We start from the raw sequence: 18,934 nt of genomic DNA, 5'->3' as shown, positions 1-18,934 counted from the left end.
TTCTATGTGCCTGTAGATAGCAGGTTTGCCCAAGGACAACCTTTCTGTGGAAAATGGTGTGATTTCTCAGTACTCTCTGCGCTGGGCCCTCTTCATTGATCCTCAGGGACAAGCAAACACATGGATTAAAAACATGGTGAGGTCAAACTGTGCTGATTATGTCAAAACTTGAGAGAAGAAAAAGAGCAGTATTTGGATATACACTGCCCAAAAAAGATAAAGGAACACTTTAACATACATTTAACTATACAGATATTTGCTTGGGATTGTGTTAGGAATTACAGGATGCCACATTGTTTGATGGAAATGAAAATGATTGACCTACAGAAGGCTGAAAAGATGAGAAGGGGAAGATGTCAGTGGCCTCTACCTGTAAAATTATTGCTGTTTTTGCCTCATTGACCCTCCAGTGTACCTGTTGTTAGTGTCATTAACACCAAAGCAGCTGAAACTGAAACTGACCCCAACCGCTACTTAACTGACCACATCAATATCCCATAAGTTTAACTATCTTGATGCTATAGTCTGATTAAAAAGTGTTCCTTTAATTTATTTTTTTAATGTGATATGTAATTATATGATCAAGTGTCAGTATCATAAAGTTTCTAGTGCACATAATTAATATGTTAACAACAACATCACAGGTACCTGCAGTGATGTGTAACAAACTCTGGACATATTATTAACACATACATGCTTAAATAGATTTTTGATTTACTGCTTACTCATAAATGTTTCCTGTGGTCACCCAGGAAAAGGACAGTGGGTTGGAGGTTGTGAAACTCAGTGACCGGGACTTCCTGCGCAGGCTTGAGAATGCAATCCGCTTCGGTAAACCCTGCCTCTTAGAGAATGTGGGGGAAGAACTAGATCCTGCTCTAGAACCTGTCCTGTTACAACAGGTAATTACTCACACACCTGCTGCAAACAAATGGTTCTTTTTATTTCAGTGTTATTCACCTTTCTAACACACCACTATGTTTATCTCACACCTATTAAGACTTTTAAGCAGCAAGGCCATACTTTACTGAAACTGGGCGATTCACTCATCGACTACCACGAGTCTTTCAAGATGTACCTCACAACCAAGCTGCCCAACCCACACTACTCTCCAGAGTTTTCTGCCAAAGTCACACTCATAAACTTCACCCTGTCACCCAGGTAACACACATTTTAATTTTAGTATCTGCTGTGATTATAATTTATTTAGTCCATAACTGAAAAGATTGGCAGGATGTTAAAATGTAATTGCTTGGACATTGTCCTGAATCCTGCAAACCTGTTTCTGTTAGTGATACTTACTCATACGGTCTGAATTTGTGGGACTGTGCATTCTATTTATATTCAGTGGTCTACAAGACCAGTTGTTGGGGATGGTGGTGGCTAAAGAGCAGCAAGACTTGGAGGTTGCAAAGAACCAGCTAATCACCAGCAATGCCAAGATGAAGCAGGAACTGAAAGAAATTGAGGATGAGATACTGTTCCGACTCAGCTCCACAGAAGGCAATCCTGTGGACAATGAGGAGCTCATCCGAGTGTTGGAGGCTTCGAAGATCAAAGCTGGAGAGATCAAGGTCAGGCAGTGGAAAAGTTTTGTGTCCAATATTGTATATCGGGGAAGTGTTTAAATAATTTTCTTTACACCCTTGTTCATAAAATGTTGGTGATGCATCATTAAACTTTTAAGCCACATTTGCTCTGTTTTCGATGTTGGGGTTTCTGGCAGGCTAAAGTGAAGGCAGCAGAAAAGACAGAGCAGAACATTGATGCTGCCCGTCTGGAGTATGTCCCTGTGGCTGTGCGTGCACAGATCCTCTTCTTCTGCGTGTCAGATCTGTCCAATGTTGACCCAATGTACCAGTACTCTCTGGAGTGGTTCCTGGGAATCTTTTTGTCTGGTATTGCCAACTCTAGAAGTGCAGGTAGTCAGCAAGATTATACACTGAACTACATGTGTGAAGATAACAAAATCACAAGAACCAGATGTGAACAATGTTATGGTAGCACCTTTTTTCTTGACATGTTTCACACAGACACAGTGGAGGAGAGAATCTGGAACATCAATGAATATTTCACCTTCAGCCTCTATGGTAATATATGTCGCAGCTTGTTTGAGAAACACAAACTGATGTTTGCCTTTCTCCTGTGCGCTCGCATCATGATGAACGACAAAAAGATTGACATGGTGAGTAACGGCAAGAAGGGGATCTGTCATCTTCTTTAAGCAGCCTAAATACACGTGATGAAGCTGCATCGCCTCCTTTTGACAGGTCGAGTGGCGCTACCTGTTGTCTGGAGCAATGCCTGTCCAACAGCTGGCCAACCCAGCAGTAAGCTGGCTGTCAGAACGTGCCTGGCAGGACATTTTAGGCCTCAGCACTCTGAAAAATTTTTCTAACCTGGCGCAAAGCTTCCCTGAACATCTGGAGGGCTTCAAGAAAATTTTTGACAGTAGCCAGCCTCACAGGCATGTAAAGCCAAACACCGTGCTAACACATTCACACTTTGCACCTTCATTTGTACGTTGCAGAAGCTGTGAGTGTCTAACAAGCTGTGCTTATGTCTGTATATTTGCCTAAAGGGAGCCCCTCCCAGGAGCGTGGGATGTCATCCTGGACTCTTTCCAGAAGCTGTTGGTCCTGCGCTGTCTGAGGGCTGACTGCCTCATTCAAGGCCTGCAGGACTTTGTTGCTGCTGAGTTAGGACAGCGCTTCATAGAGCCTCAGGTAAAGTACTTCTCCCGTCTTAAAATGCATAGTAAATCTCAGTTGTGTGCAGTAACATGACACTATGACACAGTATGTGATAACATCAATTATGGCTTATTTCTCTTTCCATCTTTCTGCAGACATCAGACCTGTCTGTCGTCTTCGCAGAGTCATCTTCCTCCACTCCCCTGATCTTTGTTCTGTCCCCTGGCACCGACCCTGCTGCTGACCTCTACAAATTTGCTGATGTCATGCAATTCTCCAAGAAAATGAGCGCCATCTCTCTTGGCCAAGGCCAGGTCAGTTTTAGAAGGGGAGCCTGGGAATTCTCACTCTCTCTCACACACACACTCTGACTCACAGGAATCTGCTGTAAATCACATTTTCACTGAACCAGGCCAGTGTCATTTGTCTTGGTGAGAATGAGAATGAGAGCACCGCTGTGCTAATTGTTTTCACTATTTATGACCATTCCAGGACAATGTACTCTAGGGGCCATAAATGAGCTTAAGAAGCTTGAATGATAAATGCAGACTCAGTGTCCAAAAACCTTAAACCGTGCTGGCAACATTCTTCTAGCAGCACACTTTAGACGTTCAATAGACATTAGCATCACATTACTTGCAATTACGTGATCTTGGCTCGTGTCAGGCTTTTTGTATCCCCCTTCTCAATTTCTGTCTTTCAACTGAGTGTCCAAAACCTTTCAGCTGTAGGCAGATGCACTGAGGCCCACAGTCAAAATATTATTTATGAGACCAGCTTCTCCAATAATGATTAAACCTATCAGAAATGCTGTCATTTGTGTGATTCAGGGCCCCTGGGCTGAGAGTATGATGCACGATGCCATGGAAAGAGGTCACTGGGTTTTTTTCCAGAACTGTCATCTGGCACCCAGCTGGATGCCTACCCTGGAGAGACTTATTGAAAACATCAACCCACTAAAGGTGACAACAAGAGGACACAAATATAAACCAGAAGCAAAACAGATCCTCAGTGTGTATATGCTAGACTAGCCAAGGACACAGAGCTTTTTCATCCTTTATATTCCAAGGGAAAAATCTGTCTCTTTTCCTGTACAGGTGCACGAGAACTTCCGCCTGTGGCTCACAAGTCTTCCCAGCAATAAGTTCCCGGTGTCTGTTCTGCAGAATGGTTCCAAGATGACCATTGAACCTCCAAGAGGCATCAAGGCCAACCTACAGAAAACCTACATGAGGCTCACTAATGATTTTCTCTCCTCTTCCACCAAGGTCTGTCTCAAGTACTTCTAGTGTCTCTGATTGGTTTCCCATATTTAGCTCCTGCTGCTTTGGTTTGACAACATATAGTAAAGTCTTCTCAAACCAGTGTGTAGATTTGCTATGAATGGTTCCTCTACTCTTCTTTCTTGTCTAGACAGCAGACTTTAAGTCTTTGCTGCTGTCTCTCTGCCTGTTCCATGGAATTGCTTTGGAGAGACGAAAGTTTGGCCCTTTGGGCTTCAACATTCCCTATGAGTTCACTGATGGCGACCTGAACATTTGTATCAGCCAGCTCAAAATGTTCCTGGATGAGTACCAGGACATCCCATACAAGGTGGAGGCAACACTTCTGTCTCTGTTTCATTACCTATTTGAAGATGATGTTTCAAATTGCTCCTACTTATACATACTGTTTCTTACAGTTATAAGAATGTTTCTTACAGATAGTTGATGTATAAGCTATAAGCAGAAACACAGGCCATCTAGGAAAGACGCCTGTGTTCTGGTTTTTGGTAGAAATTATGTGTGTGCATCTGCCTGTGCTGAGCATGTTCATTTGTCTGTCTCCCATTGCTGTCCTCCACCTGTCCAGGTTCTAAAATACACTGCAGGAGAGATTAATTATGGTGGCCGTGTGACAGATGACTGGGACAGACGATGTCTGCTCAGTGTGGTGGAGGACTTCTATTGTCCTGCTGTCCTCAGTAGTGATCACGTCTACTGTGCATCTGGAGTCTACCGGCAAATAGACACAAAACTGGATATCAAGGTTAGATAAACTCAGAACTCTCTGTTTACTATACATAATTTTGAGTTTATAACAGGCTATTGATTGTGAGACAAGCAAAGTATAAAAGGCAAGTGTGTGCCTTATCAAACTTAAATAGGGGCATACAGTATGTTTGTTTTAAAAAACAGAAAAGAGTCATGCTATATGCATTTTTTGGAAGTAAGGCTAAGTTAGCCAAGCCTGGGGGGAAACATCAGTCATGTAAAACACCATGAGTCACACAGCCATCAAATACAAATCAGTCATAGAGAACAAAAGTTTCCACAGCTCAGAGAAGTTAAACTATCACATGAGTTACTGTGCTGCAATGCCACAGTGTGTTTCCCTTTGTGTGAGTTTGTTCTTTAACAAGTTCACAACAATAGAAACTGTTTTCTCTCTTCTTGCTGCCATTCTCAAACAAGGAAATATAACAAGAGAGGCGGTGAGTATTTGCCTGCAGTAACACAGATTGCAGAAAAGCCTGAAAGCTTGTGATTTAAGCTTAGACTAGAAATGCAGTCCAATCAAGACATTTTGTTAAAAATGCTGTAAAATGTTAACTCTGATCATGTCAAACACTGACTGCTTGACTGACTCGCTGTCATGGCAATTGTGACCCTAGGGTTATTTGGCATACATTCGTGGTTTGCCCATCAATGACACACCTGAGATCTTTGGTCTCCATGACAACGCTAACATCAGCTTTGCTCAAAATGAGGCCTTTGGCTTGTTAGAAGCTGTGGTTCGTCTCCAGCCCCGAGCTACATCTGCTGAGGGCAAAACTCTTGAGGAGGTACCGATACAGATTCATTTGTCTTTAGATGTCTTTATTATTACTACTAGCATCATGTTATTGATTGCTTAATAATTCAATTTAGCACTAATTGTTATTGATTGCTTTGTAATTAAATAGAGTTTGAGAGGTGCGGGGCATGTGATGTGTTGTCTATGATCTGTTTTTCTTTCTTCGCTACAGATAGTGGAGGAGATAGTGGCAGGCATCGTTGAAAAGATCCCTCCTCCTTTTAACATTGAAGAAGTGATGGGAAAATACCCGGTGCTCTACGAGGAGTCCATGAACACTGTGCTCATCCAGGAGGTCATCAGGTAACATTAGGCTGTACTATTAGTCAGAAATTTGTCCAGAGTGAGTCTGGAGGCTGAAGGTCCCAGAATCCGACTTAGCATCTCCCGAGTCATTCGTATTGATCAGCAAACTTTTTTTTTTTTTTGTATATATAGAGAGTAGAAATATTTTGTCCATTAAGTGAAGGTTTTTTGTTATCACGAAGAAATTTGAGGAGGAATGAAACATACGGGGTCATTTCATCATTCCTCTGCAAGGTGAATGCTTATCTGTTTTTGTGGAACTATGCACAAAAAGAAATTTTTGCACATTAATCAACCTGATCTGGGAGTGTCTCATTACCTCACACATATTAGTAGATTTCTGGTAAGTCATGCCCTGAAAATTGCGTTTTACTCAAACTGTGGGCATGTGGTTATTAGTGCTTTAGTAACTTGTAATTGTGTTTGTTTGTTTTTTATCTTTCAGATATAACAAGCTGCTGGAGGTCATCTCTCTGAGTCTCAGAGATATTGTGAAGGCTTTGAAAGGTTCAGTGGTGATGTCATCCGCGCTCGAGCTTATGGCCCGCAGCTTATTCAACAATGCGGTGCCTGATATGTGGAAAGCCAAGGCAAGGCACACACAGCTGTTACTTTACATGTGACTCACTTTGTAGCAGGGGCTGCACATGTGAATGTATTCTCTTTTTTTCTCTCTGTTGTTATCCTTTTTTTTCTTCAAATTTTTGTATCACTAGATTGTGCACACTTGTGACTTGAATATTTGAAGTGCCATTTCACTGGGCAGAAAATCAAATAAAGATATTTCTGTTCTCCTCCTAAAATGTAATAATGTGCTTTCTGAGAATGCACAGTTTGACTCCGCTGTTCTCGTTCTTCAGGCCTACCCGTCTCTGAAGCCTCTGGCCTCCTGGGTGTCAGACCTGCTTCAGAGGATCAATTTCCTACAGAGATGGATCTCTAACGGCATTCCACCTGCGTTCTGGATTAGCGGCTTCTTTTTCCCGCAGGCTTTTCTCACCGGAACCCTCCAGAATTATGCCCGTCGCTTCGGCACCTCAATTGACACGATTGGATTTGACTTTGAGGTCAGACTGTAGGCTGCCTCACTAGCAGCAATGTTTTAAAGAACAGTCTTACAGATGTAGAACATTGCTTCATATCTGTATGTATATAAAGTGCTACATTCATAATGACTTTAACCCCCACCCCAACCCTAACCCAGGTTTTCACTGGTCTTGACCTACTTTTTTGTGATGATTTATCCTTCAGGTATTAGTGAAGTCAGTGTCAGAGATAACAGAAACACCAGACACAGGCTGCTACATTCATGGTCTATTCCTGGAGGGGGCTCGCTGGGATAACAAGGCAGGTCAGCTCGCAGAGTCCAGACCCAAGGAGCTCTACACCCAAATGGCCGTCATCTGGCTGATCCCCAAACCCAACCGAAAGCCTCCAGCCTCAGGGATCTATGTATGCCCTATCTACAAGACACTCACACGAGCTGGTCAGTATATAGAGGAGTGATATAGATTAGTATAGAGATTATAAGAAATAATATAGATTAATTTGAGTTTTTTGTAAATTTGTGAGGAAAAAACAAAAGAAAAGTCCATGTTTGTGAAACTCTGGCTCAGGTTATGATCTGTAGTCAGTAGGTGTGCCGTCATAGGTTTGTGCGTATCCCTGTTTGCTGGTTTTATTACTCACCCAAAATAGACTCCAGTGAGGGTCTAATTTCATGAAGCATCTGAAAGTGCAGCTCAGTTTTTTCCACTCGCAATGCCAACGTCTTGGCACCTTAGGCTGCTCACAAATCCTTCCTTCAGTGTAGCAATGAAAAAACAGAAATGGTTTAAAACACTTTTGTCTTTAAGTCACTGAAGTGCTCTGTGTGCTTTTGCAGGGACTCTGTCCACCACCGGCCACTCTACGAACTATGTGGTGTCATTGGAGTTGCCAACACATCACACCCAGAGGCACTGGGTCAAACGGGGTGTTGCACTCATCTGTGCACTGGACTATTGAACGAGAAATTAGTTATTATTAGTTATTGCTGTTAGTTATTGGTTATCTACTTTAATCTATCTAATAAACTGTTCACAAGCAATATCCTCTGTGTTTATTTACCATCACTAAAATCACTTGGTAATTGGATCCTTTTTTGTGTGTATTTTCTGCACAGCCAAATATACAACCGTTATTACCACTGACTAGTTTCACCTCCCCGCAGCGCTCATTTGATGCTTGAATATCCGTCCTGCTCCTTTAAGGCGGCCGCGTAGGTCAGTTGAGAAATATGACTTGACTGAAGGAGGGTGGCGCTTAAACTACTGTGACAGCGACTGGCCATGTGAATGCAGCTGAAGGAGTTATCAGCGGGAAACCGAGATCAACAGATAATCGTCACCACTGCCTCTTTTTTTTTTTTTACCCCCAAACACGTCTGACTGGAATTTTCTTAAATGGTTCATTTGCGCTCAAATTCTTTTTTAGATTTTCTCTCACGGGCCACCCCGGATCGCTAAAGTTCAGAGAGCTACATTTAAAGAATAGAATTATAGTGTAGTTTCCCCAAATGGACTCTGACTTGTAAGCCTGTGTGAAGATAGAGTGGAGTCACTGTGGTAGAGTCCGCACGGGACAGGCGGATGCGTTAGAGGTCTCAGCTTTACGCATTTACCGGAGGAGGGCTGGACTCATCGCGTTAATCCGGAGAGTTGCTCACAGTTTGTCCCTCTGTGCACCGCTGTTGACAGCAAGCCGGTGTAAAACATGCTGCAAAATGGAAACGGAAAGCAAAAAGCTCCGCAACCGCCAAATACTGGTGGGACAGAGTCAGACTCCACGGATGGCAACCCGAAACTGCAGCAAGAGCAGCCGGCAGTTCTCCCAGCCGCCGACAAGAAGGACGCAGAGTCCACACACTTCCCCATGCCCACTTACCCTAAACTGGAGATAAAGCGAAACGCGGTGACGGACGATTATAAAGTCTCCAATCAGGTTCTGGGCTTGGGGATCAACGGCAAAGTCCTCGAGTGCTTTAACAAGAAAACTGGAGAGAAGTGCGCGCTAAAGGTATCGAAGTCTCATGAGTATATCATAAATTGTCCCCGGCCCTCCTGTTGACACTCTCACAGTATAACTGCAGACTTTATAGCTTTTAAGCGATAACTCTAGATCATCCCAGCTGAAAGAACACCTGTTTCTGATACAAGTTTATCTCTCACTTTGTTTGGATGTAATAACATAGATGTCGACTGTCCAGACTGGTCAATCCATTTGGAAAAACAGGCGTCAGTCCATTATGTTGGATTATGGTGGTGTGTCTAGGTATTTATTTATATCACTTACTGCTCCTCTAAATTTGATCCTAATCTAATGCAAGTATGGTTTAAATACCTAACTGTGTGGAAACACACATAAGGGTCCATAAGCTATCCTAAAGTGTTTGTTTGCACTGTGGGTTTAAAATATAAGAGTGGAAACTTGTGTAGACAAGAATCAAGAAAAACTTCTTCTCCAGGAGTTTGAGAAACAGGAGGCAACATCTAAAGTGCTGAAAGAAAGGTTGGAGGAAAAACAAGCCGTAATAGAAGAAGTGGAGAAAAAATGCAACAAGCTGCAGAAGCAAAACACCGAAACAATCGAGGAGCTGAAAATCCTCATCCTCAAGAAAAAGGTGCTCGTGGAAGAGCAGCTGAAGAAAAAGAAAAAACGCTTCTGCTTCTTCTGGAGGAGGAACACTCCTTCTTTCAGTACTGCCAATGTCGCCTCTTCCTCTCCCACCTCTGTTCCAGCTTAATCCCCCCCTTAACTACTAACACCTCTCCCATCTCCCTCCCCTCTTTTCACAATCACCCCCCAACCAGTCCCGACAGTTGACTGCCCCCCCTCTAGAGCCTGGTTCTGTCATAGGTTTCTTCCTTTAAAGGGAGTTTTTCCTATCCACTGTCGCCTAGTGCTTGCTCAGAGGGGATTGTTGGGGTTTTCTCTCCTCTCTCCCTTTACTTTCCATCCCACCCACCCCCACCTTTTCTTTTTTCTTAATAATTGAACAATAAAAACAATTGGCCGCTAATTAAATGTGTCAAATCAATGTCTTTATTCAAGAATACAAGAAATGGGTAATAGCTGCATGTGTGTTTGTGTGTGTGCATAATATGCATACTTTACGTGTTGGATCCAAATCCCACAAGGAATTAAATAAAACAAGAAGACAAACAAAAACAAATATTTCTCTCCCTTCCCAGGTCAGGAATCAGGATGAGGAAGAAATGAGGTCAGATCAGTGCAGGTTTTTGCACTACTGACATAAAGTTTCTGCTGATTAAAAAAAGTATGTCGATATTTCTGAAATACATTTGCAAACAAATAACTTTGACAACTTGTGTTTTTTCATAAAAGAAAAAAGAAAAATCAGAGAGCAGAGCTGGTAAAACAGCTTAGCTCCGCAGGTTACAGGAGATCAGATGCCAAATACTTTTCATGACAGTCTTCGTTATTGCATAAATCTCCCCTTTTATCATTGATCAGTAAATCACTGCATATACATTCATCTAACCGTTATAATTTCATGAGTAAAGACTCTCAGATGACTGAATGGCGGTTTTAGTAAATGTTGAACTTTATTGTGATTTCTATTTTTAGAATCAATAGCACACATTTTGATTTCGTTTTGCAAGCTGCTGATTTCACACAGATCCACTGCCCAAACGTGCCTTTGAGTTTTTCATCATTTAACAAGAATAGGCTCAGGCAATCATTGTGGAATTAGGCTTTGGGAAGGTCTGGGGACAGGTATGATGGTGGTGGTTTTAAAGCACTGTGGCACAACAGCTTGACTCAGGGAGATGTTAAAGATGCCCGCTAGGACATCAGTCAGCTGGTCAGCACGGGCTCCGAGCACGCGTCCAGGTATATTGTCTGGTCCAGCAGCTTTGTGTGGGTTGACTTTAGTGAGAGTCCTTCTCACACTGGCCGTGGACAGGGACAGCACTTGGTTGTCTGGCAAGCGGGTGGCCCTCTATAGTCCGTCTTGCATCCCATTTAAGCAAGTGCGTGTTCACACTGCCCCTGGATGTCCTGGCCTCTGAGGTTAAGGTGTACGGCTCCTGGTTGTCAACTGACCAATTTATCATGGCAAAGCCTGTGGTGGACAAAAGATAAGAGGCTGATTATAAAAATGATCCATGCACGCCTTATGACCTACAGCATGTACAGTTAACACAGCTAAATGGCTGTGAAATTGTAAAATTACTTTTGAAATAAAGCTATTCAAAGTCAATTAACTGTGACTATAATAATAGCAATGTTAGCCAGCAAACAAAACGTTAGCACTAATTAAAATAAGCTGCTAGGTGATGTTACTGTTTCAAGTTCTCTCATTGTTTGACATGTAGGGCAGATATTTTGGTGACACTGAGATCAGCCAGACACTAAACAGCAGTGTAATATCAACACTAGATTAGATGTTTTCTAATCCGATAAAATGACATTATTCCTGTTTATAGAAGATGTTTGTCGTCTGTTTGTTTGACTGACAGGAACAGGAAATAGTGGTTGGAAATTACTGTTGGTGTTACATGAGGGTAAAGAAGGGCTTTAAGCACCTGGGTAAAAACTGGACCCATGATGAAACACTACAACAAGTACAACATATTCTTCAGTTTTAATATGTGACCATACTGTGCAGACTGCTGATGAGTTACACGGTTACATTTCATTAATCATTGTTAAACTAAAGTGGTAAGCAGTTACTTTATCCTTTCACTTAAAATTTCCAGGAAAAACACTACCTTGGCTACTTTTGTGCTTACATTTGATCTATGCTGGGTCACTACTTTTGCACTATAATGCTGCTGCTGACACCTTGGTTCACACTGACAATTAGAAAAAAGCTGATAGGAAAAGAAGGATGGAAAATGCCTGGAATTTAGTTACACTTGCAAATACTGCTGCCTCCAAACTGCAAGCATCAATAAAATGTTACAGTATTGTTTTCTATATCTGTGCATATATCCTTATTGGTAGTTTTCTCGAAATAGAAGATCTTCATTTTAAAAAAAAAACCTCTGATAACATTGCTGAAGCTAGCGCCCACCCCTACTGCGCATACTGCAAATATAAAACTGATATATACTTACATCATGGAGCAGTTGATGTCTGGTTTCCGACAAATACAGTAAAGAGGTGCGTTCTCCCCCTCCATACCAGTGTTCTCAGGCACTGGTACATGGTCAGTGTCAGACACTTCACTGTCCTACAACATACCACATAGGACCACATTAGAAATGACATGTATGTAGACATGCTAATTATACCTGGCTAAATGGATGCAGTAACAAAATGTTACTAACTACTCTAGTTATTAGTTTCCAGATGTGTGCAGTTGCTCCAGTCTTACTGACAGTATACTGTTTCAAACACCAGTGCCAACATTTTATTTTTTAAATCTTAGTATGATTCTGCACCAAGACTTGTGGCCTGTTGCTCGGTAACTTATTGTCTGACTACATTAACTACAGTTCATAAACATCATTCATTTTCTCCTACTTATTTTATTCAGGTTGTATTTCAGCTGTCATAGGGCAAAAGTACACCCTGGACAGGTCGCCAGTCTGTTGGAGGGTTATTAGAGAGACTCAGACAACCACTCACACCAACAGCCAACTAACCTAACCCCGCGCATGTCTTTGGAGTTCAACACCAGTCTGGCCGAATCACAGATAAGCAGGGTGTCTGTGCTGCAGAGCACAGCTGTGTCAGAGACTCTCGACATCAATGTAGCGTTAAGGATGCGGAGCGATGGGTGCACTAACACAATGTAAATATTAAAGTTCTCGCCATTGTCAATATGCTGTTGCGCTCTTGTTCGTATTATTGCAACCATATCTCGAGTCTAGCTTACCCTAAAAGTTTGGAGAGAATTGGTCTGTTAATAAACGCAATCGATTGTTTGGGACTGCTCTAGCCATCACGTCGCATAAACAACTCTACTTCCGGTGGGAAAACTAATTAAGGGTAAAGTCGCACTAATAACATCTACCACTCACGTTCATAAACATACACTATGATCACTCCCACGCAGTAACGTTGTAATAAATATAATCCCCGGTAAAGTCAATTAGCGAACACTACTGGCATGTAATGCCAATGGCGACCATTTCACAAACTGTAGAAAATGCTCAAAATGTTGTCGGCACCAAAAGTGAAGGGCTGACAGTTGTGTTTATATACGAACCGTAAGCGCTAATGTTGGTTAGCATCAGCTAAAGCGAGGAAGTTTGACACTTGCAGAGGCAGTGAACGCAGAGAGAGCTTAAAAACGCATTGTGGGGTTTTTTTTGTTGTTTTTTTGCATTAAGACGTTGCACACAAAATTACAGATATAACGGTGACTTAGCTGCTCGTTGGATAAACCCATGGACCTTAGAAAAGATCAACACTACTCGGATGTAAGCACCCGTGTATAACACAATAGGCAAAATTACGCTTGCTAACCTTTCCACATCACAGGCTTCACATTAAATAAACATTTTTTCAAATACTCACCATGATCTGAGACCGTTTAAATATTTTGTTACTCTGAAAATATGGCAGTATGAAGCTAAACCTTTAGCTTGACGGCTAAAGCAATGCTAAGATTTACACGGAAACGATCAGCGGACATCGTTAAAGTACTATTGGTCTACATTCTTCTTCTATGGTAGCAGCCTGGGCAGAGTAACAGCCAACTTTAAACTGCGCCATCTGTTGGCACCAATTACAGTAGAAAACATGATTGCGACAACACGTTTTTTGGGGAAAATAACAGAGATTGAAACTTTACTGATAATTTGTCCAAGTTGAAAAATGCCCTCCTCCAAAAATATCACGTGACAACCTCATTGCCTTACAGAATTATGACGTCACACACGTAGAATCTTACCACCATTCTTTCCTTTGATCCAAAAACCTATAAATAGGGGTGAAGAGCAACGACTTTTAGTCCGTTTCTCGCAGCCTTGATGTGTGCAGCATTGAACCGTTCGCCAGAAAAGCCTTTTGAAATATTTGGATCCTTTGCAATTGTAACTGTATCCAGACCAAACATGTCTCAAAAAAATCCAAAGGGACAAGAAGTTGACCCATACGCTCTTCCTTGGGATGAGCCACTAGACTCTTCCCTTTCCTCTCTTCCCTGGTGTGACCAAGTGGAACTAGAGGAAAAGCGTTTGGAAGAACTGGAGGATGAAGCGCTCAGAAACGCAGAGAAGATTAAGTTCTTGATGGAGGAAAATGAGCAAAAGAGCGCTCAACTAAAAAAGTTGTCATTCCAGCTTCAAGAAAAGGAAGCTATTATTGAGGGGAAACAACAAGATCTCCATGACATGGACAAAAAGAACCAGGAGCTCCAAGGAAAACTTGATGAAGCCCTGCAACAAAATAAAAAACTTGTCCAAGAGAAGAAACAAGACGGCATGAAGAAGAGAGGGCTGCACAGCAATCTCCAAGAAATGGAGCTAATGTACAGTGTAGACAAAAAAAGGCTTGATCGCACAGAGCAAGCAAATGAGAAGCTCCTCCAAGAGAAAAGGCAACAGGAGTTAAAAGAGAAAGAAATGCATTCCAAGCTTCAGAGCATCAAGCAACACAACGAAAGCTTGCAAGGAAAGCTTGATCAAGCTCTGCGGCAAAATAGAAAACTCCTCCAGGAGAAGATGAAAGACAGCACGAAGAAGAGAGGGCTGCACTCCAATCTCCGAGACATGGAGCTAATGTACAATGTTGACAAAAAAAGGCTTGATCGCACAGAGCAAGCAAATGAGAAGCTTCTCCAAGAGAAAAGGGAACAAGAAATCAAACAAAAAGAAATGGATTCCAATCTGCAGAGCATCAAGCAACAAAATGAAAGCTTGCAAGGAAAGCTTGATGAAGCTCTGCGACAAAATAAAGAAATCCTTCAAGAGAAAGAGCAGCTGGACAGAAAGCAGGGAGACATGGAGTGCCAACTCCAGCTCATGGAGGGAAACAACAGGATGCTGCAGGTAAAGTTCGAAGAGACACTGCACAAATATCAAGACCTGCTTCAAGAGAGAGAACAGCTGGTCAGTAAGCAGAGAGAAGAAAAACTTCTTCTCCAGGAGTTTGAGAAACAGGAGGCAACATCTAAAGTGCTGAAAGAAATGTTGGAAGAAAAACAAGCTGAAATAGAAGAAGTGGAGAAAAAATGCAACAAGCTGCAGAAGCAAAACACCGAAACAATCGAGGAGCTGAAAATCCTCATCCTCGAGAAAAAGGTGCTTGTGGAAGAGCAGCTGAAGAAACAGAAAAAACGCTTCTGCTTCTTCTGGAGGAGGAACACTCCTTCTTTCAGTACTGCCAATGTCGCCTCTTCCTCTCCCACCTCTGTTCCAGCTTAATCCCCCCTTAACTACTAACACCTCTCCCATCTCCCTCCCCTCTTTTCACAATCACCCCCCAACCAGTCCCGACAGTTGACTGCCCCCTCTAGAGCCTGGTTCTGTCATAGGTTTCTTCCTTTAAAGGGAGTTTTTCCTATCCACTGTCGCCTAGTGCTTGCTCAGAGGGGATTGTTGGGGTTTTCTCTCCTCTCTCCCTTTACTTTCCATCCCACCCACCCCCACCTTTTCTTTTTTCTTAATAATTGAACAATAAAAACAATTGGCCGCTAATTAAATGTGTCAAATCAATGTCTTTATTCAAGAATACAAGAAATGGGTAATAGCTGCATGTGTGTTTGTGTGTGTGCATAATATGCATACTTTACGTGTTGGATCCAAATCCCACAAGGAATTAAATAAAACAAGAAGACAAACAAAAACAAATATTTCTCTCCCTTCCCAGGTCAGGAATCAGGATGAGGAAGAAATGAGGTCAGATCAGTGCAGGTTTTTGCACTACTGACATAAAGTTTCTGCTGATTAAAAAAAGTATGTCGATATTTCTGAAATACATTTGCAAACAAATAACTTTGACAACTTGTGTTTTTTCATAAAAGAAAAAAGAAAAATCAGAGAGCAGAGCTGGTAAAACAGCTTAGCTCCGCAGGTTACAGGAGATCAGATGCCAAATACTTTTCATGACAGTCTTCGTTATTGCATAAATCTCCCCTTTTATCATTGATCAGTAAATCACTGCATATACATTCATCTAACCGTTATAATTTCATGAGTAAAGACTCTCAGATGACTGAATGGCGGTTTTAGTAAATGTTGAACTTTATTGTGATTTCTATTTTTAGAATCAATAGCACACATTTTGATTTCGTTTTGCAAGCTGCTGATTTCACACAGATCCACTGCCCAAACGTGCCTTTGACTTTTTCATCATTTAACAAGAATAGGCTCAGGCAATCATTGTGGAATTAGGCTTTGGGAAGGTCTGGGGACAGGTATGATGGTGGTGGTTTTAAAGCACTGTGGCACAACAGCTTGACTCAGGGAGATGTTAAAGATGCCCGCTAGGACATCAGTCAGCTGGTCAGCACGGGCTCCGAGCACGCGTCCAGGTATATTGTCTGGTCCAGCAGCTTTGTGTGGGTTGACTTTAGTGAGAGTCCTTCTCACACTGGCCGTGGACAGGGACAGCACTTGGTTGTCTGGCAAGCGGGTGGCCCTCTATAGTCCGTCTTGCATCCCATTTAAGCAAGTGCGTGTTCACACTGCCCCTGGATGTCCTGGCCTCTGAGGTTAAGGTGTACGGCTCCTGGTTGTCAACTGACCAATTTATCATGGCAAAGCCTGTGGTGGACAAAAGATAAGAGGCTGATTATAAAAATGATCCATGCACGCCTTATGACCTACAGCATGTACAGTTAACACAGCTAAATGGCTGTGAAATTGTAAAATTACTTTTGAAATAAAGCTATTCAAAGTCAATTAACTGTGACTATAATAATAGCAATGTTAGCCAGCAAACAAAACGTTAGCACTAATTAAAATAAGCTGCTAGGTGATGTTACTGTTTCAAGTTCTCTCATTGTTTGACATGTAGGGCAGATATTTTGGTGACACTGAGATCAGCCAGACACTAAACAGCAGTGTAATATCAACGCTAGATTAGATGTTTTCTAATCCGATAAAATGACATTATTCCTGTTTATAGAAGATGTTTGTCGTCTGTTTGTTTGACTGACAGGAACAGGAAATAGTGGTTGGAAATTACTGTTGGTGTTACATGAGGGTAAAGAAGGGCTTTAAGCACCTGGGTAAAAACTGGACCCATGATGAAACACTACAACAAGTACAACATATTCTTCAGTTTTAATATGTGACCATACTGTGCAGACTGCTGATGAGTTACACGGTTACATTTCATTAATCATTGTTAAACTAAAGTGGTAAGCAGTTACTTTATCCTTTCACTTAAAATTTCCAGGAAAAACACTACCTTGGCTACTTTTGTGCTTACATTTGATCTATGCTGGGTCACTACTTTTGCACTATAATGCTGCTGCTGACACCTTGGTTCACACTGACAACTAGAAAAAAGCTGATAGGAAAAGAAGGATGGAAAATGCCTGGAATTTAGTTACACTTGCAAATACTGCTGCCTCCAAACTGCAAGCATCAATAAAATGTTACAGTATTGTTTTCTATATCTGTGCATATATCCTTATTGGTAGTTTTCTCGAAATAGAAGCTCTTCATTTTAAAAAAAAAACCTCTGATAACATTGCTGAAGCTAGCGCCCACCCCTACTGCGCATACTGCAAATATAAAACTGATATATACTTACATCATGGAGCAGTTGATGTCTGGTTTCCGACAAATACAGTAAAGAGGTGCGTTCTCCCCCTCCATACCAGTGTTCTCAGGCACTGGTACATGGTCAGTGTCAGACACTTCACTGTCCTACAACATACCACATAGGACCACATTAGAAATGACATGTATGTAGACATGCTAATTATACCTGGCTAAATGGATGCAGTAACAAAATGTTACTAACTACTCTAGTTATTAGTTTCCAGATGTGTGCAGTTGCTCCAGTCTTACTGACAGTATACTGTTTCAAACACCAGTGCCAACATTTTATTTTTTAAATCTTAGTATGATTCTGCACCAAGACTTGTGGCCTGTTGCTCGGTAACTTATTGTCTGACTACATTAACTACAGTTCATAAACATCATTCATTTTCTCCTACTTATTTTATTCAGGTTGTATTTCAGCTGTCATAGGGCAAAAGTACACCCTGGACAGGTCGCCAGTCTGTTGGAGGGTTATTAGAGAGACTCAGACAACCACTCACACCAACAGCCAACTAACCTAACCCCGCGCATGTCTTTGGAGTTCAACACCAGTCTGGCCGAATCACAGATAAGCAGGGTGTCTGTGCTGCAGAGCACAGCTGTGTCAGAGACTCTCGACATCAATGTAGCGTTAAGGATGCGGAGCGATGGGTGCACTAACACAATGTAAATATTAAAGTTCTCGCCATTGTCAATATGCTGTTGCGCTCTTGTTCGTATTATTGCAACCATATCTCGAGTCTAGCTTACCCTAAAAGTTTGGAGAGAATTGGTCTGTTAAGAAACGCAATCGATTGTTTGGGACTGCTCTAGCCATCACGTCGCATAAACAACTCTACTTCCGGTGGGAAAACTAATTAAGGGTAAAGTCGCACTAATAACACCTACCACTCACGTTCATAAGCATACACTATGATCACTCCCACGCAGTAACGTTGTAATAAATATAATCCCCGGTAAAGTCAATTAGCGAACACTACTGGCATGTAATGCCAATGGCGACCATTTCACAAACTGTAGAAAATGCTCAAAATGTTGTCGGCACCAAAAGTGAAGGGCTGACAGTTGTGTTTATATACGAACCGTAAGCGCTAATGTTGGTTAGCATCAGCTAAAGCGAGGAAGTTTGACACTTGCAGAGGCAGTGAACGCAGAGAGAGCTTAAAAACGCATTGTGGGGTTTTTTTTGTTTTTTGTTTAGTCTTTGCTTCGTTGCGTTGATTTGGGATTTTTTTTTTTTTTGCATTAAGACGTTGCACACAAAATTACAGATATAACGGTGACTTAGCTGCTCGTTGGATAAACCCATGGACCTTAGAAAAGATCAACACTACTCGGATGTAAGCACCCGTGTATAACACAATA

The 18,934-nt window shown here is 41.9% G+C and overlaps 2 protein-coding genes and 1 long non-coding RNA gene across 3 annotated transcripts in view; 2 read left to right on the top strand and 1 right to left on the bottom strand.

Annotated features, from left to right (window-relative positions):
• The window catches only part of dnah1 (dynein, axonemal, heavy chain 1), a 29,490-nt gene extending 21,567 nt beyond the window's left edge, over positions 1–7,923 (top strand). Inside the window, exons 60-78 of the mRNA XM_076883805.1 lie at positions 17–136; positions 753–902; positions 1,001–1,161; positions 1,349–1,574; positions 1,727–1,922; positions 2,034–2,185; positions 2,271–2,467; positions 2,582–2,726; positions 2,849–3,007; positions 3,524–3,655; positions 3,791–3,961; positions 4,107–4,286; positions 4,545–4,721; positions 5,347–5,517; positions 5,701–5,831; positions 6,280–6,424; positions 6,695–6,901; positions 7,086–7,320; positions 7,720–7,923. Coding sequence (XP_076739920.1) covers positions 17–136; positions 753–902; positions 1,001–1,161; positions 1,349–1,574; positions 1,727–1,922; positions 2,034–2,185; positions 2,271–2,467; positions 2,582–2,726; positions 2,849–3,007; positions 3,524–3,655; positions 3,791–3,961; positions 4,107–4,286; positions 4,545–4,721; positions 5,347–5,517; positions 5,701–5,831; positions 6,280–6,424; positions 6,695–6,901; positions 7,086–7,320; positions 7,720–7,841 — 3,177 coding nt within the window. The 3' untranslated portion in view covers positions 7,842–7,923. The remainder of the gene's footprint in view (positions 1–16; positions 137–752; positions 903–1,000; positions 1,162–1,348; positions 1,575–1,726; positions 1,923–2,033; positions 2,186–2,270; positions 2,468–2,581; positions 2,727–2,848; positions 3,008–3,523; positions 3,656–3,790; positions 3,962–4,106; positions 4,287–4,544; positions 4,722–5,346; positions 5,518–5,700; positions 5,832–6,279; positions 6,425–6,694; positions 6,902–7,085; positions 7,321–7,719) is intronic.
• A 1,971-nt stretch (positions 7,924–9,894) lies between these two features.
• On the bottom strand, positions 9,895–13,656 carry LOC112434795 (uncharacterized). The gene is made up of 3 exons (XR_003024223.2): positions 13,368–13,656; positions 11,960–12,075; positions 9,895–10,962 (listed from the first exon to the last, which is right to left on the bottom strand). It is a non-coding gene; the product is annotated as an uncharacterized LOC112434795 (long non-coding RNA).
• A 115-nt stretch (positions 13,657–13,771) lies between these two features.
• On the top strand, positions 13,772–16,111 carry LOC143418594 (uncharacterized). Its single transcript, XM_076883801.1, has one exon. The coding sequence runs from the start codon at positions 13,823–13,825 to the stop codon at positions 15,215–15,217; it is 1,395 nt and encodes a 464-aa protein (XP_076739916.1). The 5' UTR covers positions 13,772–13,822; the 3' UTR covers positions 15,218–16,111.
• Positions 16,112–18,934: the final 2,823 nt, after the last annotated feature.

Source organism: Maylandia zebra, linkage group LG5 (genome assembly GCF_041146795.1).
Source record: "Maylandia zebra isolate NMK-2024a linkage group LG5, Mzebra_GT3a, whole genome shotgun sequence".
In the NCBI taxonomy this organism is placed as follows: domain Eukaryota; kingdom Metazoa; phylum Chordata; class Actinopteri; order Cichliformes; family Cichlidae; genus Maylandia; species Maylandia zebra.
This window is presented reverse-complemented; position numbering and strand designations above follow the sequence as displayed.